Source organism: Chlamydotis macqueenii, chromosome 7, assembly GCF_036417535.1.
Source record: "Chlamydotis macqueenii isolate bChlMac1 chromosome 7, bChlMac1.mat, whole genome shotgun sequence".
In the NCBI taxonomy this organism is placed as follows: domain Eukaryota; kingdom Metazoa; phylum Chordata; class Aves; order Otidiformes; family Otididae; genus Chlamydotis; species Chlamydotis macqueenii.
The window spans coordinates 634,148-659,219 of NC_141562.1; the positions used below are offsets into that span (position 1 = coordinate 634,148).

Genomic DNA, 25,072 nt, shown 5'->3' on the forward strand with positions numbered 1-25,072 from the left:
ACTGGGGTGGGGAGACTGAAAAGGAATAAACAAAAACTTCCCCAGATCTCAAGTTAATGCCTGTAAACTCCACATTCTACTGAAGTCTTTTTTGATTAAGCATTACTCTAGTTTACTTTCTTTTTAACAAGGAAAAGCTAAGCAATTTTTGCTTCTACCAACTCATACAGCAAGAGATCAAAGAGGGGCCGCGTCCTGGAAAACATGCTATTTTCTTTCAAGCAGGAGAAGCAGAGAAGACAACATCCTCATGCTCAACAACAGAGGTTTACATTTCAATTTTTACATCATTAGCATCTATGCTACAAAAGTAAATACTAATAAGAAAAGATAGCTGCCTACTCTGGTACATCAAAACTATTCACCTAGTTAACGGCAGGTCACAGCAGGACTGTAAAGGATAACTAAGTGGCTCACTGATGGTCAGCAAAAGCTATAAAAACATTCCCACAGTCAGACATTCTCATAGAGATCATATATTTGAGCTGCCGTTGGCACAGTGACATTCTGGCTGCAGAGCAGTTGGCATGGCTGTAGGCTGCAGGGCACTGGCCGTGTTGTGCCCAGAGCTGCCACTGCTGTGGGGTGCCCCTCTTCTTCCTGTCCTGTAACAGTAAACCAGCACCCGAACTCTTACCTATGACAGGTTTCAGTAAGCAGTATGGGGATGCCAGGAGGTCTGGCAACACAGCAGGCCACCGTGGGTTTGCCCCAGTCACGCAGGCATTTGTGGCAGCAGAGCCTAGGTGTTCACTGCACCTTCCTTGACTCTGCTGACTCACAACCTCCCAGTTAAATGCTCTACCAGGCTTCAGGCTTCACTCTTGACTGAGCCAGTGCACTTCATCCCACCTTGTCTCTGACTCCCCTTACTGGCTGACAGAGATTTAAGGCTAAAACAAAGGTGCTACATGTGAATCCTGCCATCAACTTCCCTCTGCTGCAGCTCCATCCTTCCAATTAAATCTCTTCTGCTGCCATTCCCTGCCAGAAACATGAGGAGTCATGGGAAAGGCAATCAACCTTCGTATTTGGCTTTTTAATTCTTTTTTTTTTTTTTTTTTTTCCAATTCTTTTTCCTTATAAAAGATATGTAAGATAAACCTAGCTCAGATTTTCAATTAGATCCAGCTTAAGCCTTCCACAGTGCTTGTTCCCACACCCGTGCTGTGGCTGCACAGCTGGGCAGGGAGAAAGTGGAAAGTACAAGGGCAGCTCCATCCTTCCAATTAAACCTCTTCTACTGCCATGCCCTGCAAGAAACATCAGGACTCACGGAAAAGACAATCAAAGTTAGTATTTGGCTTTTACTTTCTTTTTTCAGTTCTTTTTTCTTAGAAATGAGGAAGCTTTTGTAATGTAAGCTCAACCCAGCTCAGATTTTCAATTATTTCCAGCCTAAGCCTTCCACAGTGCTTGCTCCCACTCCTGTGCTGGGTGCATATCACCACAAAAACTGAAAGGAGCAAATATATTAAAAACACCTCTGTATTACTGTGTTCTCTCATTTAAGAATGAATTTGGTCAAAATACCAAATACAGTTTTTCCACATCCTACAGGCTTTAAATTGATGATCTTTCACTAACTGAAGGTATAAAATTGTAATGTGGGAAGGGGGGGGGGGGGAGGGGGAGAGAGACAGAGAGAGACTTACAATAGGAATTAAGTTCAAAGGTTCAAAAAAACATTAGCAAAATTTTATCTTGCAAAATATACTGCATTCCAGAAGTTACCCTGATTCTGCAGTTCATCTAGATCCATGAATCTGCTGGGACGGGGATTAAAGCCCATTGCTGCCTCCATTTCCTTTTCTCTTTTTCTGCGTAGTTCTTGTTCATGTGCTCTCCTTGCCACCTCCTCTTGCAATTCATCCAGTTCACTCTTTAAAGGGACAAACATCTCCCCTCCTTAAAAAAAAAACCAAACAAACGTTTTTTGATATTAAAATCTCTTAAAGTATTCCTTAAAAATATTAATGGAGAATACAATTAACATTAGAAGATAACAGATTGACCAAGCAAAGACCACAGAATTTCAGATGACAAATTTTGCTTTGTTAAACTTTACTTCTAAAACCCTGCCCAAGCCATTTGGTTTCCAATTGCCTTCTCTGTGTCAGCGACTGGCAGAAATGCTGCAATGTTGCTTCAAGCTCCCCTGCAGCACAGCTTGTCCCTGAATTCACTGACCTAAGAAAGAGCAAGTGAAACAGAATCATTGGAAGAGATTACCCTAAGCTGATGCCGAAATCTTGAGGCTTCTTACTGTGCTTATAATTTGTAAATAATGTTATGTTAAATTAGCCAGATCATTAGCTTTAGTAAGTAAAATGGATTCCAACTAAAACACTTTTCATCTAACTGCATAAGCAGATGAAAACGGGAGGAAAATAATACGTATGGAAATCCTAGTCAATGCAGTAGAAATCAATCAGTTGTCATTTTCTCTTCAACTACGATCTACATTCAAAAAGTGTCTCCCCTCCTCCCTTCCCTAGACATTCTCTGGAATAAAGTAATTGTTCAGAACGATACATAATCAGAATGCCTATCTGCAAAAAAACCCTCAGCCTTAGCACAAACATCTTGTAAATTCTAATTTCTGACAATTTTGCATTTTGTATAGCATTATGAGCTTGTTTTCAGGACTTGTCAACCCTACTAAGTTATTGTGAATTATGCTTGGGAAGGTGTTTTCCACTAATGGCAGAATACTGAGTAATGGGAGAGAACAGGAAAAACAGCTTTACTTTATCAATTAAGTCAATACTCAAAAAGGATGACAGAGCAACATGATCAACGGAATATCGCAACAAAGTTTTTTGCAACCCCCTTTGGTAAATCTTATAAGTTATATCTTGTGAAACTGTGTTATGTTCCTCAGTTTTTCTTCTCCCTTTCCTCACAATTTCACTGTGAAGACAAACATCAAGAAAGTAAAGCACAACTCCCACGCAATTTACCTCGCAAACTCACTGCTACCGAGTAAGTGTCTTACCATTTCCAATGGTGTGAGGGCTGTTTGCCCAGCTCCCAATTGATGAAGCAGACTCCACTTCCAAGATGCTGCTACTGTGAGACTTTGGGATGTTACGCCACGCAGGAACCAATCCACCTGCTCGTTTCATATGAACGTCCCTCCAAGGAGAGAGTCATTATAAGTTTACCATTTTATTAATCTCTCCAGAAGAAACTGTATCTACCTTTTTAAAAATCATCAAATAAATATTTACTTGCATTTTAATTTCATTAAAAAACATCTACCATAAGAAAAATCGGAAAATGTGAAAGATTTCTGTACGAGACTTGATTTCTCATTTTGCATACAGCTTCTATCAAGAAATGATTTAACTGAAACAAAAAAGTCTGCGAGCTGTTCAAAGGACAAGCACAGATTTTGGTATTTTAGTCGTTTTTAAATCTTAGACTAAGGGTATGACTATTTCAGAGGCACCATTTTAGTCAACGTTCCTCATTCAACTTAATCTCATTTCTTTTCTTTCTCATTAGCAGTAAGCCATCTGACAAGAAAAGGAATTAAATTCGCTGAGATCCTCTTTCCCTTATATTTCTCCCCTGCCCCAATAAGCCTGCAAGCTAAGAGCATCATTTTGTATTTTTTAAAAAATGGTTTACACCACTATGTAACTACAAAAAAGAAATCAAGAAGAAATCACTCCAAAAATCAAGTTTGTTGAAATCTACCTGTGAATACTTTCAGACAAGGGCATGTCCAGACTAACGGGGCTGTTGCTGTTGCGTTCACTGCTTTCATAGCCAGACTCCATCCTCTGTATTAGATGAGGATGCTGATCCACCGCACGATGCTGGGTGCCCCGGCCTAGCACACCACGCTTGTATCTGATATTTGACTGACTTGATCTTGTTTCTTGAAAAGAGTGTTCCTTCATTTCATTCTCAATAAGCTCTTTACCTGTCAAGACAAAAGAGTATAGCTTCGTAGAAAATCCAAGCTCCAACACCAGCAAATCATCTTCAGGTTAGCTTCTCAACCATGCTTAAACCAGAAGCGCTGTCTTTAATTTAGTGTAAAACTAGCAATATTAAGCAGAAAAAAAACCCCAATGCTTTTACAGCATTCCCAGTAATATTAGGAATATTGAATAATCTATTCAACAAATTTATTTCTGAATCTCTCCCCTTTTGTATAACTTGCCATATTCCCCCCCAGGTAACAATCAAGTCTGGAAACAAAACCTCTCCTCCCTATAACAATTTCTATTTGTACAAGATCATTTTACAGAATACTCAACTGTATTTCCAGTTTATATTTGTCATTGTACTCTGTCATATCTATTTCAGATGCTCCACTTTTTACATCGTTTATTTTACGATTTGATGAGCTTTATATAACATTAGTTCACAAAGGACAGGAAAACTTTTCTTCTTTTTTTATTTTAATTCTTCTTTCCTGATTTCACTGTGTCTTCCCACTTGCCTCTTGTTTGCTCACCCTGCTTCCTTCCCTGGCACTGTGTTCTCTTCTCCCTTTACTCTCTCTATAAGTATTTCTTTATGCTTCCTAATTCTTTTCAACCTTTAGCTCGTTCTAGTAGGTATCATTTGTCTCTCCCTCTCTCCAGGCAGCCCCCTCTTTCTGCAACAGCATCCTCACTAACTACAACTCTACTGCTAGTCACACAAACTTCTTCCTTCTCATCCACACACTGTCCTTCAAGCACTCTGAGATGGGAGCACAGCAGCTCCAGCAGCATTAAGACCATAAAAACCAGGAACTGGCAAACATCTGCTCTCCACACCCTTTGCAGTTTCAGGACTACTCTCATCTTAACAGGGAGTAAAATAACTGTTATATTCATTTGCAGACTGAGAAAAGGGAAGTGGGAGGGCTGGGGCAACAAAAGACAACTCAAGTCGTTTTGCAACAGATTTTATTACCTTCAAAACCAGCAAAACTAAGGACAAAGTCTCTATGTACAAGTTGCATAGCTGCTATGGTGTAAAATGGTCCCAAATAATCACTGGTTGCCATGCTCTTATTCTCATAACAAGAACTCAGCACTGATACGTGAAGTACTCGCCACACCATAGTCTGAGCCATGATGCAAAAACACCGTGACGAGCCAGAGAAAAAACTGGACCAATACAAAAGGCCACTCCAAGGGATGAACTTCCAGATACTTAGCAGTCTATCCCTGTGTCCATTTAAGCAGCACAGATGGTAATGTTTCCCTTATTATTTCCTTACATGTGAAATTTAGCACACAGAAAGCAAAGTATCATACATGCAACATGAATACCCACACAGAAACTCGCCTTCAAGAACATGACTCACCACTGACCTAAATGCCACGTTCAAAATTTCACTTTCCTACTTTATTTAAACAAAATCGGATAGTGGATTAGTATAAAATTCACACATTCTGAGGAAAAAAAGAGAAAAAAAAAAATTAAAAAAAAAAAAAAAAAAAAAAAAATCTTTCTTCTCAAACTCTTACCTGCTTCTTCAGAGAAGGGGCTAAGCTGAGTGTAGCCACAATGTTTCCTCTTGTCTTTACTGAAGATGCTGTCTATATTGAGAGATTCTCTTTTGGGTCTCCAGGTTGGCCGGTACCTGCTGGATGAACTGGATTTAGACTCACTACTGGTACTCTCCACTTCCCAGTCCCGAGAGTGCGCAGATAGGCTTTTTGAGGGTCGTGTTTCTGCCTGATCCATGCTACTCCCTCCACGAGGGGAATTCTGGATGGTTTGAGAAGTCTGCTGTGGTCTGCTGTGGATCATATTGCTCACTGTCTCTTTAAATTCCCTCAGCCTGCTGGTGCTGCTGGATGGTTTGGGGGCAGTTCTAGGGGCTTGTTTCTCCTTCAAGGTTTCTCCTGCAGTTTACAGAGACAGCAAAAGCCACAAAAATAACTTCAGATTAAACCTGCAGCCTTACTTGCAGCATCTTAATGCAGACTTTGAAAAGTAAAAAACCAAAAAAACTCCAACAATATAAAAAACCCCAACCAACACCCCCCCCAAAAAAAAACCAACAAAAAAAAAGCAAAGACAGGACAAAAATGTAGACAAAGATGTAAGAAACAAGGAGGGAAATGCATGTACAAACTGAGGATCTTAAAAACATGCAGAAAAATATATTGATATTTGAAATAAAGTAATATCTCTTGCCTTCACTATGGTATCCTGATGACTGAGCCTCCTCTCCTTTTCGCCGAGATCGGCTAGAACTCCTCTTGCGGTCTGCCAGTGAGCCCTTTTTGGAAACATGCTTCTGATTGCACTCACTGTCAGTCAGGTGCCCTGGAAGGACAGAACACAGTAGAGATGACAAGAGCCTTTGGACTGAGTGTTCTGTGTGCTAAGAGCAGCAGGGCTCTCCTGCTCCTTAGGAGCTGCAGACGCTTCAATGCTAACTGCCAGGTCTGGGTAAGTTTTTGTACCCAAAAGTTTTTGGTTTTGTCTTGGGGAGGGAAGGGTATTCTGGTTTTAAGGCCATAAAAGAGCAATACAGCCCCTCCAAGGACTCTGGTTAATGAGAGCTCATCCACAGGCAGAGGAAAAAGTTGACTCTGCCTTCTCTTCTAATAGTCTAAGGAAACCACTTTCTTGCTGTCTGAATACTTTTTTGGTTTTAATGGCCATGAACATGAAACTCCTAAGGACAGCTCCTTGACATTACTCTGTTGAATGAAGACTCAAACCACATGAAACAGTTACTGTGTAATAATAAATTACTGCACATCATCAGCTGCTCTGCACTAACTATCCATCTGCAGTCTCTTCGCCTGTAGCAAATACTAAGTAATCTGAGTTAGCTTAGTCTACAGTGAAGAAGCCTCAGTTGGCTCTCCAGGGCTAAGCCAGCTAATTCACATCTGCCACAAGCTAAGAGCATACACACAAACCATCAACATGGATCAGCTGACACACGACAACGTTCCCTTATTACAAGCTCATGTGTTTGAGTACTAATGTTTTCTCTTGCACATGATTTATTCCCTATTTCCTCACATCAAATGCAAATTAAGAGTATTTGACATCACAAGTTTTCTGTATCGGCTTTTCCTAATTTTATGGTTGTCACACATTCACAGTCCTAAACCTGCTGCAAGCACAAACACACGCATAGCTTTACTCACGTGAGTTGTCCCAAGCAGAGATGCAGGATAAGAAGGGAATTTATGAATAAGCTACAAAGACTTTTCTCTAGCCTTTACATCACCAACTTTCACCTTGCATAAGATGATAGGAAAGGAAAATCCCTACTACCCAACAGTGGATTAACAGCCCCCGGACTACACAGCTGACTGTTCCGAGCATTCCCCCTTCTCGAGAAATTAACATAAAGATCAACAACATTTAAAGCAGACTTTACACATAAAATTGTACCTTCAACAGTTGAAAAAGTAATTAACTTCAACTACAATTGCTACAAAGATACTACAATAAATGAGTGGGAAAGAATCCAAACAACAAAAAGCAAGCTACACAAGACTGGCACTTCTATTCATTTACAAAGTGGAGAGTGATTTGGTAGCCAAATTCCGTAGAAACAAGTATATTATATAAAAGAAAAGGAATTAAGGAAGTAAAATAGAAATGTTGGTAGTGAAGATAGATGTGCAACATTTAGGTGACTCAGTCAGTGCTTTGGCATAATTTTTTTTTTTTTCCTTCACAGCATGGACTGTCACACATCTTTTAAGGACCGAAAGAACAGCATTATCTTATACCTTGTAGTGGCTCCCTCTCAAGACAGAAGAGGCTTATGTTTCAACTTTAGAGTGTGTAACTTCTCTTGTTAAACATTTTCCCTGCCAAAGTTCTCTCAGCCTGATAGGGAGTGCTTGGTTAGCGTCCTTCAGGAACTGTGATAAAAACTATTTAAAGATATTTAGTGCTACTGGAGCAAGCTTACGGTTTGCATATACTAATTAGAGCCCATCTTAGCCTTGTAGAATGAAGGCTGCTAGGTTTGCATAAGTATTTTCTCCTCCTTTCATAAATTGCAAATTTTGTCGTACTGTCATGGACATTTAATAGCAATGGAGGAGATGCCAAGAATCAAAAGTTTGCAGGACATAGGCTTCACTGTCTCTATTTGGATCCGCCAGAACAAAGACTAAATCCAACAAAATGTATGAATATAGCAACTACAATCCCAAGAACACTGGCTAACACTTTACACTCATTTTTAAAATTTACTAAAATAACAAGACAGTATTTCTGTTGGAGTACCCAATCGTGTACTTAAAAGGTATCCCTTGCTGAACGTATCACTTAAATACCTTATCCTCCAGAGATGGGATGGCTTCATAAGCAAACAGTGATTTCAAAGGAAAAGTTTGTTTTTGTAGGGGTTGTGTGCATGTCTAAGAATATGTTAAAGAGAATGAAATCAGACAGGTTAAGACAGAATGCCCCCCTACTCCCTCCCACTGAAATCTCAGTTGCATGAATAGGGCAGTCAGAATACGCACATTTTTCTCAGCAGCACAGGTTGGTAGGAGCATGAGAGGGCTTACGCAGCCACTCTTCATGTCCCCATTCTGAAGTACCCAGGTGCCTGAGGTCATACGACCCAATGGTGGTCCTTCTCTGGAGGACGATGTGGGACAGGGTCCATAATTTTCTGGGCTGGAGTAGTGAGTAAATGGCCATTAAATGAAGAATCCTGCTCTTGCCCAGAACGATTCAGTTGACAGGTCAATGTGGATGGCTTCTTTATAGCCCCACGGATCAGCATTTGATGACTGAGCAGTTGTATGAGTTGGCAGACTGACTTTTTTGGAAAGGTTTTGGGTGGGTAAAAAAAAGGGGAAATGTCTAGATAGGTGGCTAGCTAAGGGGACAGACTGACTACAGCTAAGGCTGAATCAAGGGAAGATGAGGACAACTTAACTTAGGTGGTGAGACAGGCTAAGCTGAAGGGAATAACATAGGATAGAATCAGTAGGAGAAGAAAGAAAAAGAAAAGGACAAAGTCACTAAAAATGACAGAACAGAAGTGTTACATGCTGAACTTCATGCTTACATGTTTGCAACCATCCCCCTACCCTCCCTTTTCTGTTGATTTCTCCTCTGCATTGCAAATTTTGCAAGGGGAAACCTAATCCAATAAACTCTGTGCCACTTTTGCAGACTATACAAACAATATTCCATTAGCATTTTCAATTTTGTCTTCTTTGTACTCTGAAGATCAACATAAATTTTATTTTCTCATCACTCAAATTCTGCTCCAACTTTCCCTTCTTTCTGACACTCCACTTAGGACTATGACTGGAATCTACAACGTTAAGTATTTACTAAAATATTAGAAGTACTGTTGGGCTACCTAAAACCATATATTAGAATTACTTGAACCTCTGATGAAGAATCAAAGTACTAACAAAAAAACAACTTGAAACATTTCTTCTGGATTTTGATATAAAAATATTTGTACTCTAGATTGTTTCAAACAAAATATGCATAAATCGTCACAATTCAACAGAACAACTATTTTGCAACTAAAAGGATGAAATGGTATGATAGCTGTTGACACTGGTGCAAGAAACAGTTGTTGATTCAATTCTTATGTCTTAGAAAGCCTATTTAAGGTACAATAAAGGAACTTTTCAAACAGACTTAATGGATCATATTTCTGATGCTCGAGAACTCTGACCTTCACTCATACACTGGTTTTTAACAAGTCGTGTTAGAACTTACTGTATGCAGGAACAGGCTGACTAGGGTCACTGTGCATGAACAATAGAGCAGATCTAGGCCTTCAGACTTCCAGTTAACCTCTTTTCAACTAAAGAGTGCTCAGGCAGACTGTTCAGTTGCCCGAAGGAACATAATACAGTTGCCTTCTCATTGCAGATTCTCACTTAACTTACTTCCATGGCACAGGCAGGAAATCATCTTATGCTCCTCCCCGGTGCAGTAAATACTACCAACACCCACTTACACAAAAAGTCCTTAGGGCTCAAGTATGAGAGATTCTGGTCCTGAAAGCCCCTTTCCCACACAGCTGCAACTCCTGAAATGAAGTAACTGCCTGTGGATGAGTAAGTAGCACACACAACACTTACCAAACTGTACAATGGCACTGTGCAGACTCCAACGTACAGAATTATACAAACAAAGAGAGCAGGTAGGATTGTGGACAACAGAAAACATGTCTGTAAATGTTTGTCTGGCTAGATACAAGTCTACAAAAGCCAACAAGACATTTAGAATTATGCTTATTTTTGGTGAATGCAAATGGTTCATTAAAAAGCAAAAACATTTAGGATAATAAACACTGTTTGCTATCCTGTTATAAGTTGTAGATAGAGAGATTTTTCACTGGAATCCACTGCAGTCATCATATTCAATGACCACGATCACACATATATAACAGCATCTGCTACCTGTGTCCCTGCTGCTTTGTGAAGCTGCATCATTCTCCACATTGTAGATGACGGTCCCCTGCGAGTCAGAGGAGAAGTGACTGACTGCAGACTCATGGTGCGCCTGTTTATAAGGATAGCTCTCTGTAGAGGAATCTGTCCTGGTATCACTCGAGATGGAAGGTTCTCTCCCTAGGGAAGGAAGTAATGTCAAATTTCAATCTTTCAGAGCTATTATAAAAGACAGGAAAGGCTAAAAAAAAAAAAAAAAAAAAAAGAAAACAGAGGAAACTATAGAGAAGTTAACAGAAAAACAGAGTACCAAACATACAAACCCAGATTCAAGGTTGCCAGAGCTTATGGGAAAGGTCCTCTCCTTTGGAATGGAGGAAGAACGTAATTCCTTCTAAAAAATTTCTCTCTGAGAACTCCAAATTTACCAAATCCTTTTATTACGCAAAATTAAACTACATCCATTGGACTGAAAGTACACATTAGTATGACACAAACTATTTTTCATTAAATTTTTGACACTGTCAAATATAATTAAAATATGAAATACATTACTTCAGGGAAAGTCAAAGTTAAAAAATTAGCCAAGTACAAAATATTAATAAAGATAAGAACATCACAAGTTACAATGATTAACACACTTCAATCTACTATGAATCAAAAGCTTATCTAGTAAAGCTTTATACTTTTCAAAGTATAAAGCTTTTTTCAAAGGTTTCAAAGCTTTTTTTTTTTTATATATTTTTCAAAATAACCTGTTCCTTTTCAAGAAGTTAGCATTGATCCCCTGCACAAGTGGGACACTGAAAAGAAAGAAGCATCATGATTCAACTTCAGTACAGTAATTCTTAAACTCATTAAAAGAGGAGAAAAAGACAAACTCCTCCCATCACTTTCAGTACATAGAAGTAAAAATTTGAACAGTTTGAAGATTATTGATCTTTTTATGTATGTGACACATACACTCCTGAACACACAGGATATTCACTTCATAATTGTTTCTCAGTGGAGAAATCAAGAAAGAAAAAATAAATTAAAGAAGAATGTGAATGTATGCAACAGGAATCAGTGCTGTGAAACAGAGTACTAGAAAACAATTTGTAAACTGGAGTCTTTATTCAACAGAAAACAAAAAAAAACACTAAGAAGAGTTGTTTGGACTTAGCTTCACAACATTAGGTACTAGCATCTTTGATAATCTAATCACATCAAGATCTGATACTGCAAATTATAGAGGAAAGATGCATTTATCAGATTCCCTTGACAAAACTTCAGGTACAATATTGTAACTAACAATTTAAGAATAAGCAATCTCTGTTCATTTCTGAATTATGGGCTGTGGATATCTGATAACATCGAGGAACCCAGAAGAAGCTGTAGTTATACTTAGTGAGATACAAAAAGGCCATTCTGAAAAAGGTATGTTAGGGTTGAAAACTTTAGATATCTACAAGGTCAGAAGATAATTCACTTCTATTTGACAGGAAAATGTGTAGGGTATGATTTCTCCTGGCACCTTGACCTACAGTATCTCACAAATTCTCTCAGGAGTTTGGTATCAGTGTTGAAGACGGCCGACTACAGGAAGAAGCCTTGAGGACTCACCAAGTGTTTTTGAAATGAAAGACAAGGTTACTCACTAGAGCCTTCTGAATTTTATTTGAAAGGAAATATCTTTTTATATATATATATATTTTTGTATTCAGCTTCCTGAAATCATTTTAGAACAATAATATTAGATATTGCAAAGACAATGAGCAGAAGAGTTAACTGTATTTGCTGGAGATCAATCAGCAGAACAGCAAGTCAAATTTACAGCCTATCTCCCTCCTCCAGACTTCTCTTTTTTTTTTTTTTTTTTTGAGAACAGGAACAGGAAGATGCATCTTGTCAAGTAAGAAGTGAAGGTCGTCTTACCAGTGGGTTTATTTGCATTTATTTTAAGAGGAGTTGGAGATTTACTGGTAGATTGGCAACATATAAGGAGACAGCAGATATTCTCTACAGATTCATTGCCAGGAAGCATAAAGTTAGGTATTGGCCAGAAAACCATAAAATATTCTTGGAACTACAGTTGTATAAAGAGGTTAAAAACCTGGAAGAAAGGTTGCACTTCTGGTTTTAGTCACACCTTGCTGTTCTTGGCAACTTTTAAACCCATCTCTAACTCAGGATATTCTCTGCAAACATCCAAAAATAGAAAAAAAAAAATAAATCTTCTTTTGCAAAGCCATTACAATATAAACTTAGACCCAGTTTTTATTTTCACCCTACCTGGATTGCAATTCCATATATTTCTCAGAATTTATCTACTCCTCTTTAAATGAGGTCTCAACCCTCATGGTGTGACTAAATGTCCGAAATTATCCAGAACTTCAGTAAACCAACAGCCTATTCAGACCACTACGGATACCTTGAGCAGACCGAGTTCTAACCTCTGAAGCACCTTACGTGGGCACCTTCCTAACTGAATGGACTACCATTACAAAGAATTCAGGAAGCAGCAATGTGTTGAAGGTCTCATATGTTAAGTGCTACATATCTATAGTTGTACATCCTTTTTGATGCAAAATAGACCATGAAAAATGAAAAAGTAAACATGACCTATGCACATAAGCCTTTGCCAATCCCTTCCCCTTCAGACTCACACAAATCAGTTCATATCTCTTGCACTGCTTTATCTGATTAAAAGACAAGCCAAAGGCTGAAGATAAGCTGTACTGATTCTCTCTTATTTTTAATATAACAGTGTTTCTTCCCCTTCTCCCCACATCCCTTCATCATCCTAGCAAAGGACTCCTCTATGACATTTCCTTAATATTTCTTCTCCCTAACTTCCCTCCCAAGTTTAAATCTGCAGCTTCCTTTAATTTATATATGTGTTCATGCACCTCTGGTCTCGTTCCCTTCCTGTTAAAATTGCTGATGGATTTATAAACTCAGTCATTGAAGTAATCAGTTATTGTTTTTCTCTACATCCATGCTACAACAGGTCACTCTTTTTTTTTTTTTTCTTCAGTTTGTTCCTCCACACCTTTTTGAAAAAGATAACCACCCAAACAATCAGGTCTTGGACTGAGAGAAAGGTTCAAAGGTGAAACACTGAAAGTTCTCTTCAGAATTCCAAACAAGCTTTTATAAGCAACAAGGACACAGGCTAACAAAACCACACTCAAAGGAAAAGAACTTTTCATTTGCAGCATTACAGCATAAAGGCATAAGGCACATAGTCCAGACTGCTTACCCGAATCCTCACTATCATAGCAAGTCCTGCTATATTGCTGTAAATTCACTTGAGGGGGCAAGTCTTGTGTTGACACTGGAGTTCCTCTTGGATCTGCATACAGTAGCAGCAAAGGCTGATAGTGACCCTTAATGCACTTTGTCACAACATCTTTCCATTTTGGACCAATCTGAATTAACAATAACAATTAAAAAAAATGCAGAAGAAAGGTTTTCAGTCATTATTTTCTAAAATAAGCTCTCTTTTTTTCCCTTGTATTTCCTTCAGAGTTTGATTTTCCACCAACATTCTTTAACTCCTCCTATATCCAGCATTGAACTGGACTCACCAAGAAAGCTCTGGAACCAACCCAACTAAAATCAACGTATTCACCATGTTACAACTAAAGGAATTTACAATTCCTGCTAAAAAAACAACTACAAAAATAATCCTTCCCTTTCAGACTTTTTTCCCCGTAAGAAGCTTTTCATCCTCTGAAATGTTTTAACTTTGCATCAGTCAAAAAAAGAAGAATTTGTTAACAAAGTTTCTTAATGTATCCATCAGCATAAACAAAATGAACAATAAAAGACATCAACAGCATGAAGGCAAAACCAAGTCAAAGCTAACCACTTTGGTATGTGAATTTCTGCTGTTACAGAACCGCTGCAAGCATTTTGATAGGCCAGGCAATAATTCATACAGTTATATTCATCTCAAAAATCTTCTCCATGTTTCTAATATGTTTCACGTAATACACTGAAGATCTATTCCAACACATTTGCTCCATATACAAGTATTCCACTAAAGCACTGCAGTACCTGTCCTTGGCAAAGGTTTGCTGCAGAAAAATGTGACTGAACAAACACAAGGATTAGAGTTTTCCCTTTGAAAACGTGCTTGGCATGACTACAGGAGAAAAATTTTCCTCTCTCATCATTGTGCTTCCATGACTAAAAGGAATAAAAGGAGAGTGGTATGAAATAATGCCAAATAAACTAATGGGATGTAACAACTGTGCCAAGATCCCAGCACTGGTATCTTTAATGTCAAGGGCCTCATGCTTGATGAAAAGAGGCGGGGTGGGGTGGGAGGGGTGGTAAGTACTAACAGAAGAAGCAGAAAATTTGTTGTGGGAGCAGCCACAAGGGAAGACTAGCATCTAGATACTTCAACAAAAAACCCAAAAAGCAGGCACTAGTAGCTATATTGCTTGTCAGCAAGGGAAAGAGATATATGTTAGCTGTGTGCACAAGCAAACTGCAGGCTTTCAATCAACAGCATAAAAGCAAGACTGGCAGCCAAAAGAACAGAACTAAGAATAGGGCTTCTGAGATTTCTGGTATGCTTTTTTGAGAATGCTTTACTTTGCTCAGAAAAAGGAGCAACAGATTAATTGGTCTCAAGTGGAAAAATAGACAAAATTTCTCGAAATCTGTAGAAAATAGTATGGATCTACACACAAGTAGCTAACAAATTTCTAACAGATTATTTTTCTAAACATTATTTTCTCACCTCTTTTACATGAGCATCATCAAAGTACATCCACTTGCGGATTTTAGTTTGGAAGAAGAAGGTAGAATAATGTTTTCCATAGTAACAGATCATTCCCACCAAATACAGCTCTGAGTGTTTTGCTCTGTCATCAGTTACTCTGAAGAAGAGCTTCAAGAAGGGAAGTAAGGAAAATAAAAGGAGAAATTAATTAAATATCCAGAATTTTACATATTGCATTACATTTGAAGACCTCAAAGTACTATAGAGAGGTGTCAGGTTTTTACTTCAAAAAGGATAGAGAAAACAAGGCAACAAATATGTACGTAATTAAGCAATGTTTAAACAAATCCAGTGACATAGACCAGGAACAGACTCCTACCAACTCACCAGATACTCAAGAATCAAGTCAGTCTTGGAGATTGTGGCTGTACTTTAAGGAAAACATTTACAATGATATAATACTATTTCAGAATTCAAAGTGTGGTTCTATTCTGAAAATTTGTATTCTCTATGTCATGCCTGCTGACTATATCAAATACTGCTTAAAATATTAATTCCTCTTTGCTTTGCAGAAACGAAGAGGTTCTGACAGCAAACAGCTGGCATTTATTCTAACTTAAGCAAAGACAAATTTATGACAATATCACATAAAAGATGAACTGAAGACATTAGTAGATCGAAAGAATTCGGCACACATTAAAAAAAATGTTTTCTGCCTATTTAATTGACTATGTTTTCTTTAAAGATGCACAGGACTAATTTTTTAGTGCATTACTGCTTTACTACGCAAGGACCATTGATCAAGCACTGGAATAGGCAGTGTGTGTAGGTTGTGTCAAAATACAAAATACTCACATCTCCCAGTTTTAGGCAAGTGCCCAGACTGTGAATCACATCCTCAGCCAGATCAGAGTGGTCAGAGTCCCAGACCAAGCCAATGGTGATGATCTGTGGAGAGTTCATCAGCACACGACGAATACGGATCTTTTCCCCACAGTTACTCTGAGGATTTAAATAAAACAAAACATTGAATATAATCCTTCTCTTACTATAATGTTAAGGCAAGACGTTACCAAATATAAGTTTCCAAAGAGGCAGTGGTGAAACACAGCACATATAATAAGCTCGCTACCAAGATATGACCTTCTTATGTCACAGATGAGGAGCATTATCAAGACTATCCAGTATTTGCAAGCTTTAAAGTGAACACTGCTGATTCTTCCTCATACTACTGATAAGGATCACAAGGTATAGTGCAAAAGTCAGCTTATTTAGAAGAAGATAAGCAAGCATACATGAAAGATCTCAAAAACATCCTCCGAAATTGCAGGGAAAGCCCACTTTCTTTTGATCAGAATCTCAGATTAAAAATTTTCTTTACAGAGATTGATGCTTTATATGACAGTATCAGAAAAAAACCTTAAAGGTGCTGCTTTGCTGCTAAAATTAGATGGTTGTTATACAAGGTACCTCAAGCATCTCATCTTAGACAGGACAGTGAGGGGCACTATTCATATAAAGACGAGAGCAGCAGCTGGGAGATCAGGAGAAAAGGAGGTGTTTTACTAACCCATAGCAGCTCTTTTTTTCTTATTTCCTGTTTCCCTTCCCACTCTAATCTTTTATTTTTTTAATAACTACCAGTGCTTATTCACTGCCCAGTCTCCCCTCACTCTCTAGTCAGAACACAGAGTTGTTCAGCTTGGAGAAGAGAAGGCTCCAGGGAGATCTAATAGCGACCTTCCAGTACCTAAAGGGGGCCTACAGGAAAGATGAGGAAAAACTCTTCAGCAGGGCCTGTTGCAATAGGATAAGGGGTAATGGTTTTAAAATAGAAGGAGGCAGATTCAGACTTGATATAAGGAAAAAAAAATTTACACTGAGGGTGGTGGAACACTGGCACAGATTGCCCAGAGAGGTGGTGGACGCCCCATCCCTGGGAACATTCAAGGCCAGGGTGGATGCAACTCCGAGCAACCTGAACTGGTTGGAGATGTCCCTACTCCTTGCAGGCGGGTTGGACCAGATGGCCTTTGAAGATCCCTTCCAGCCCCAACTACTCTATGATTCTACTTCTCAGAAATAAGTTTGATATAAAGCTAAGACAATTCTCAGTGGTCCTTCCAATCCATCACCTGTTGGAATTGTGGGCATCTTTAAAGTATCATGAAAAGTTCACCATCTGAATTAAGATATTATCACTGTAATTCTAGTAAACAGTGCTTTTTTTTTTTTTTGAGGGGGGGACAACTATGACAAAGTCCCTTTGCAACACTTGCTTTCCTCTGGTGGCAAGTCACAAAGATACCTCTACAAGATTCCAGAGGAAAAAAAAATAAAAAAAAAATAAAAATCATACTCCGAATACTTTCTCATGTCTACAGAGACAAGCAGAAACAAGTTTCACAAATGGATATAATCATTTCTGACACTAAACTAGGGAAGAGATCGTAAAGCATTTCTTCCCCACAACAATCTAGAAAATTAACCAGAATTTCAGTCCCAATTATCAGTGAGACACAAAAAAGAAAAATTAAAAAAAAACAGAAAGAAACGAGCTTAACAACAAGTCAATAAAGACAGATTTAATTTTTTTTTTAAAGACAGAGGACTAATGTTTAAATGTAGATATGAGGTTTTAATATTAAGATGACTGTATTCACACATATTTTGCAAGGGTCATTCAAAGTACAAGCATTCCTGTGGATTACCTCACAACAAACCTATCTCACTCTCAAATTGTCTTCTTTGCTTCAACTAGCTATCATCAGCATTTTCTGTAAGACAAGAGGAATATGGCATCCTGATAAAAAGCTTCCTTTGCAGGACTTTTAGGACATCCTTAGCTAAGCCTCAATAGAAAAAGAAAGGGGCAGCAAGTACTGGCAAGCAATTTTATCCAACCAATTATTTCACAGTTAAATAGCAGTTCATTCTGAAAAAGAAAGTCTTTCTAGTAAATTTCCCATGCTTTAGTTATTGAATAGCTGGACTCATATGAATCTTTTAAACAACAACACAGTATCTTAATTTCTTTTACTCAGGTAAGTGAGCCACAATTTGCCAATGTTAAAAAAAAAAATAAAGTCATGTTTTAATGGAGACTAAAAGTGAATGTTTCAGAGTTGGAAGATACAGAAAGTGAAGGAGGATAAAACAGAAATACTTATACTGCCTCCAGGGAACAGGCACACAAGATATTCCTGTTAGAGCCTGTATTGCTTCACTGAGGACTGGTGAGGCATTTAACAGTAGCGTTACATGAAGCAGCAATTACACAGCTGTTTCCTGCCCTACCTATTAATCAATACATTAAAAAGTTTGATCATTCTTCTTGCACACTTATCTAAAGCCCTCGATCTGGACACACTCAAATTAAAAGGCAGAACAAGACACCAAAGTCTTGCTTTAGGAAACAAGCCCTTACGATTTATATTTTTTTAATCATTTTATATTTACATGAACAAAAATTTATTTTTCTTAACCCAACTGATATATGGACTTAATTCAGCTGAATTTCATCAGACATTTTTAAGAACAGCAGCCTGTGACTATCAACTGGACACAGGCAGTAACTGTTTCTCAGTGGTTAAACGGCAGTCATCACTCACAACAACCATAGCCTACACTTCTGGTCAATACCTCCCACACTCTGAACAGCAAATCTCACTCAGATAAACAAACCAACACTCCCCGAACTTTTTTTAGCTGATTCCTGCCTTTGGCATAGCCTATAAGCCCTCCACTGTTGGGATATGCTCTGACAGTTGGAAGCAGCAGTCTTTTTCTCTTTCCCCTGACCAACATTTTGGCTGTATGATGCAGGTACAGCAGTTTAATGTATTCCAACTGAAAAGCAGTAATGAAGTTGAATGGAAGCTTATCTAGGCAAAACAACCAATCTTGTACACATGATTACAGTGACTGATAGAAAGGTTCTGCTATCTGTGCCATAGCATGGTACTGCTGGAAAGATTTTACAAGAAATATGTACTTATTTTCTCATGTTATTACTACAAACGAAGCACACTCCCCTCAACAGAAAGAATCACCAGAGAGACTGGGATGAACTGTGGGAACACTGTTCTAAAAAGCCTAGCTAATCAAAACCACTATCAACACACAGAAATCTCCTATAAAACAATACAGCCTTCAAATTCTTTGTCTTTTCTGTTTCTTTAGGTAATATCCCACAACTTTCACCATAGGATGAAAGTAGCATGATTACAGCCTCATGTATGCTAGTGCTGGAGGCCTCACCAACTCTCAGTGAGGCTGAACAGCAAATACGATAGGTGCTTCTAGCAGCAACACAGGCTTGACCAGGAATGGATTGTGCGGCCATTCCTTGGGAGCAATGTAAGCATTTCTAATTTATTCCTCCATATCCTTTTTCTGTGGTTTCTAACTCTCTGCAACATTCATTTTTAGTTTCCATCCAAACACTATGTCTACTCCTGGTCTCACTACTTGTGTCTAGTCAAAGAGGCACTTAACATCAGTAGTTTTTCCCTTCCTTCATTTAATAACTGATAGGTACTGAATTTAAATCCAAAGAATACTCTCTTACCTATCCTTCCATCTTTTTTTATCATTATGATGAGCTAAACCTTGAAAGTGCTCACGAGTTAAAGGTACACACCAGTGTAACTAAATCTTCTCTGTTCTGCCCATCCCGCAAAAGGAAAACTAAGGATACTAACTGGACAGTTTCGCAGGTCTCCCATAGTGCTGGCGTTCTGTAGTAGCTCTCCAAACATATCTGGAGTAGGCTTCTCTCGTCTCTCCAGCATACAAATAGCTTGATTGCTTCAGTATAGAGAAAGCATGGAAAGTAAAAGTTTAATACTAAAATAGAAACACAAACCCACATTAAGTATATGTTTCACTTGTATTTTAAGGTTCTTAACTTCTCATAAAATTTATAACACTTTCATATTTAATACTGTAGTACAGAAAAATAAAATACGTGAACAACTACAACTTCCCTGATAACACCGCATAAAGAAAACAAGTAAACCTTAAAAATAGGAAGTTTCTATATTGGCTTATAAATTTATGTCTTAAAAGCACACTTTAGTATTTTGACAAATACTTGATTTCAAAATCAAATATTTGCTTCAAAACACTTTTCTTCAGTAATCGCAACCCTAGTAAAGTAGCACAGTAAAACACATCCTTAATAACAAAATCTGTAGACAAAAAATAGCATATTACCCAACTGATTTCACTAAGTTGAAAAAAGGTGACAATAAGCACCCAAGAATACTAGCGCTCAAAACAAGTTCACGCTTAAAATGGTTTGAGTGGTAAATAAATATATAACTCTTTATCCGTGCTTTTAAAATAATGCGTGACTTAATACTTAGAGATATTTCATATAAAATATGAGTACCACTTACATAATTATTTCTTGGTTTTCTAATAAATAATATTCTGATACACAGTGTCTGCTGGTAACCTAAAGAAAAACTACAGCTCAACAGAACGGCAGGTAGCAGCCACCAGGGGATGCAACACTCCTGATACACCAGTGATGTGGTAGCTTCTAACGGAGATTTGCATGAGAAGAGCAACTAGCAGTTTTCAAGACAATTTTTTCAGGCTTTGTAACTTCATGTCTCACACGCAGGACAAGAAACAAAGAAATTTTGCACCGCAATCAACATTTCACGAAAGAAGCAAATAACCAACTCCTGCCTCGTTCAGATTTAAGCAACTTTTAACTGAGTAGCCATCTACTAAAAGAAAGAAAAAAAAAAAATTTCTCTCCTCTAGCATTCATTCAAACAAACTCCTACAGAGCTAAAACTACTGCTCTGTGCACTGTCTCTTTTAATGAAAGGTCATGGTGACCAAAGGAGTTCCTCAATAATTAGAAAAAGCAAGACTTATATCCATCCAAGAAAGAGGATTTGAGGTACTACAGGGCGGTCAGTCTCACTCCAGTCCCTAAGGCGATGACAGACCAAATCCCCTTAGAAATCATCTCCAGGCACAGGAAGGAAAAGAAGGTCAGAGCAGCCAGCGTGGATTTACCATGGGCAAACTATGCCTGACCTACTTGATTATCTCCTATCATAAAATGATGAGTTCTGTTGAGAAGGCGAGAGCAGTGAATATAATTTGGTCTCTAGCAAGGTTTCCAAGTCATCTACAGCGTTCTTGTGGCCAAACTGGGAGGTGTGGACTGCACAGGTAGAATACAATGCAGACAAAAACCTAGCTGGACCTTCAGGCTCCTAAGATCAAAACATAACTAGCAGTTATTTAAGATTTGTGTTCCTCAGCAGTTAATATTGGGGCTGATGCTATTTAACATTTTCATTAACAGCCTGGATGATGAATCAGAATACATTCACAGCAAGTTTACAGATGACACCAAACCAGATGGAGCAGTCATCCAAAGAAAGAGAGTGCTGCCATCCACAAGGATCTTAACAGGTTGGAGGAATGAGCTGACAGGAATCTAATGAAGTTCAGTAAAGGAAAATAACAAAGTCTTGCACCTTAGAGCACACTCAGTGCAGAGTACTGCCTGGGCACTGAATGGCTGAGGAGCAACATCACAGAAAGCTGGTAGAGAGATCAGGCTTTGCCAAGGCGAATACAGAAAACACAAGAGGTAAAAGAGACAGAAAGTGAAATTCTGACTGGATGGAAAGAAAAAAAAATTTCACACCGAGTGGTTAAGTGCTGGAACTGGCAGCCCAGAGAAGTCATGGAATTTCTGCCCTTGAACATTTTCAGAAATCAGCTGCACAAAACCCCAAGCAGCCTGATCTAGCTTTGAAGTTAGCCCTGTTTTGAACAGGAAGATGGAATAAATGTCCAAAGGTCCTTTCCAGCATATATCATTTTTCATTTTTCTTATCTTGTTTCTTAACTCACCTGCTCACATATTAAGGTCTTTCAAAATGTACATGAGTCCTTGCCTCTACAGTTGTCAGATGCAGAACCAGAAACAAGTAGACAAACTGATCCATGCCTTAACTGCTATCTAAATCCTCATGTTCTTTATCATAGTTATCAAAGCTCCATCAACTCTGAATAAATCATGTTCTGGACATTTAATCTTGTGAAGCTAAAGATCAAACTGCAATACCAGTATAAAAAGAGAAGTTCTCTTCCCTGTAAAAATCTGAACTCACCAGAGTGAGGTTGTGGAAATATAATGTACCATCTGGATGAAAGGTAACGGGTCAGAGGTGGCACCACAGCTGGTACAAACACACTAAAGGGAAATAAAACATAATACATTGACGAGATTAAACAAGTTATTTCCACAGCAACACTTCTGCTTATATGTTTTTTACCATGGCAATGCATGTCTTAGCAATGACAATCTGACACTTGAGAACTGGTGATTTGTATAAAGCACCATTACCTCACCTGTTCAAACAAGGTCATTGCAAACTTCTGATGGGAAACACAATGTGGTGCAGTGCAAATGTCTTCCTTTGTCTCATCTGCAATGTGGAAGTGAATTCGCATTAACAGGTTTTCCTAGCCAAAGAGAAGAAAAAGCAAAAAAAGCATTATATCATTTCAAATGTAGACAAAAGTTAAAACATAACCCACAAAGCATATGAGATGCAATAATGTTATAAGTGTTATTTAGAGAGACAGAAGGCTCCTGCAAATTTTTAAAAGTTGCTTAGGAAAACAAAGAAGTTGACAAGTCTTTGATATAAAAGAAAACGGCTACCACTTCTGATTTGAAATGCTACGTCAGGTAATAATTTATTTTATTTACTAGAACAGCTAAAGATTCTGTCATAAGATGGTCAAATTTTCAAGCATCCATGAATTTGACCAAGTGTAACAGCCAGAGCAGCTCTGCAGTTTTAAAAATCACCGGGTTGCCACTAACTTCTCATCAACACAAAGCAACCCAAATCAATTTCTATATGCCACAACGGCTTTGAAATATGGCAAATAAGCGACACTCTATCAAAAAGGGGGAGAAGTAATAAATGAAGAGGCAGACTAAATTCTGCATGAAACAAAAGGACTGAACATTTTCTAGATATTGTTTCACACAATTGCACCTCTTTTCAAGTTCCCAGGAGTTCCTGTCCTAAGACCTCCTCTCCTCCTACTGTTGCCAACGTTAATCTGGGGTGCCAGAAGTCTACTATGATCTCTTCCAGCAGCACATTTTTCACTATCGCTATGAGCTGCCTGGATGGTTTACAGGCCTGCAATAAGCAGTTCACGATTAATTATTAGGCAAAATAGCTCTGACTTCGTACAATTTCCCTTCAACTTTAGAACCTAAGCTCTTCCATCATTTAAATTAAATCTCTGCCTTTAGGGCCGAAAAGGTTAACTAAGTGAAAAGCAATGGAATTATCTCTGCGTTTAAGCTTAACCTCAAAAGGGAACTTGTACCCGTTTTAACTATCCTTGTGCCAGTACGGTTAACCTAACAAACCTGCTTGTGGGGCCTCCCACAGCAGTATGAGATAGGCCATTTAGATCAGCTTTCTGAAGGAAGGAACTAAATCAAAAGTTCCCACGTTCTACTGCATACAGAGTTGTGTTCAAGTGCCGAACTATACAGAAAGCTTTTACACAGCTGTGCTCACAGGGGCTCCCGTTTAGGCCAACGTAATTTATTTCACTTTGAGTCTTTACTCATATGATCTACTTCCATTTTAAGCGAGCTCATTGAACTATTGTTTTGTTAGATTAGTATTCTACAAACACAGGATACTTTGGGTTATCATAAGCCCAGAATAAAACCATTTAATTTAAGAGAAGAAATACAGTAGCTCTGTGCATTTATCCCATTTCTACGCAAGTACAAGTGTCAAATTAGGTAGGTACAGGAAATGAAAGATTTAACATATTAGAAAGGACTCCACTCTGATAGGTGCTTTACATGAAAGAAGTTTTACCTTGCAGTAGTTAATCCAGTATGTTTGTACTTTGGTGAAGAATTAACTTCTCTGTAAACAACCAAGTAGGACACAAATACACTTGGGTGAGCCCATGGACACCATCATTTCCAAAAAGGGGAGTAGCCAAAAGTTCAGCAAGACAAAAATACCTCCTCATTAAGTTAAAGAGATTTAGGAGACTGAAGAAGGAAAAGGAGGAAATCTGGGCGAGAAAATCTTAACATACTGGATGCTAAGAACGACTGTGAGTATAAAAAGAAAGCAGTTGGGTAAACCTAGGGATGCAACCACACTGGTGAGATAACCCACTTAAAAAAAAAATAATTTGTCCGATGGATTGCAAATACAGTAATCATAGAATAGTTTTGCTTGGAAGGGACCTTTAAAGGTCATCTAGACCAACCCCCCCTGCAAGAACAGGGGGGGTTGGTCTAGATGACCATCTCCAACCAGACCAAGCTGCTCAGAGCCCCATCCAACCTGGCCTTGAATGTTTCCATGGATGGGGCATCCACCACCTCTCTGGGAAACCTGCTCCAGTGTTTCACCACCCTCATTGTAAAAAAATGTCTTCCTTTATCTAGTCTAAATCTACCTCCTATTTTAAAACCACAGAAGACATTTGAAGATGATTCATTTTACTGTTGCTTACCCCAAACAAACAACTGTGTTGGGTTGTGTTTGGTTTATTTTTACTTTCCCTTAGCTAGAGTTTGTGAAAACACAATTTCAGAATAACTGGCAAACAAAATGTCTTTTCATGCTTTTGAGAGGATCCTTAAAACTAGAATTCTGGATCGTTCTTGCAGTGCAATTTTTTTTACAATTCCTGTTCAAGACATACTTGAGACTGCAAGCATTACGAATGCAAAAGTAACTGTAAAAATGGATAACACTGATGTTTCAATTTCAAAATAATTAACTGATGACAAAAACCAAATACTGATTCCCCACTGAATCACTTCAAGCTTGGAGTTCTCTGTGGGCTTTTTGCGGTCACGCATAAAAAAGTCTGCTGGTGAGGGGAGGAATGGGGTGGACGGAGGGAAGATTGTGTAGTGGGGGTTCGCATC

At 38.4% G+C, this 25,072-nt stretch overlaps 1 protein-coding gene across 7 annotated transcripts in view; it reads right to left on the reverse strand.

Annotated features, from left to right (window-relative positions):
- USP54 (ubiquitin specific peptidase 54) overlaps positions 1-25,072 on the reverse strand; it is a 106,078-nt gene that overhangs the window by 13,979 nt on the left and 67,027 nt on the right. For 5 of the 7 annotated variants that reach the window (XM_086751817.1, XM_086751815.1, XM_086751818.1 and 2 more), the window contains exons 5-16: positions 22,486-22,599; positions 22,245-22,327; positions 19,797-19,902; positions 15,949-16,095; positions 15,112-15,261; positions 13,618-13,786; positions 10,383-10,553; positions 6,157-6,288; positions 5,481-5,861; positions 3,706-3,934; positions 2,999-3,138; positions 1,735-1,908 (exon numbers count right to left, since the gene is read on the reverse strand). In XM_086751817.1, the coding sequence (XP_086607943.1) occupies positions 1,735-1,908; positions 2,999-3,138; positions 3,706-3,934; positions 5,481-5,861; positions 6,157-6,288; positions 10,383-10,553; positions 13,618-13,786; positions 15,112-15,261; positions 15,949-16,095; positions 19,797-19,902; positions 22,245-22,327; positions 22,486-22,599 (1,996 nt within the window). Of the gene's footprint in view, positions 1-1,734; positions 1,909-2,998; positions 3,139-3,705; positions 3,935-5,480; positions 5,862-6,156; positions 6,289-10,382; positions 10,554-13,617; positions 13,787-15,111; positions 15,262-15,948; positions 16,096-19,796; positions 19,903-22,244; positions 22,328-22,485; positions 22,600-23,996; positions 24,020-25,072 lie in introns of those variants that run through there. The other 2 variants (XM_086751820.1, XM_086751819.1) reach the window with 2 other exon arrangements.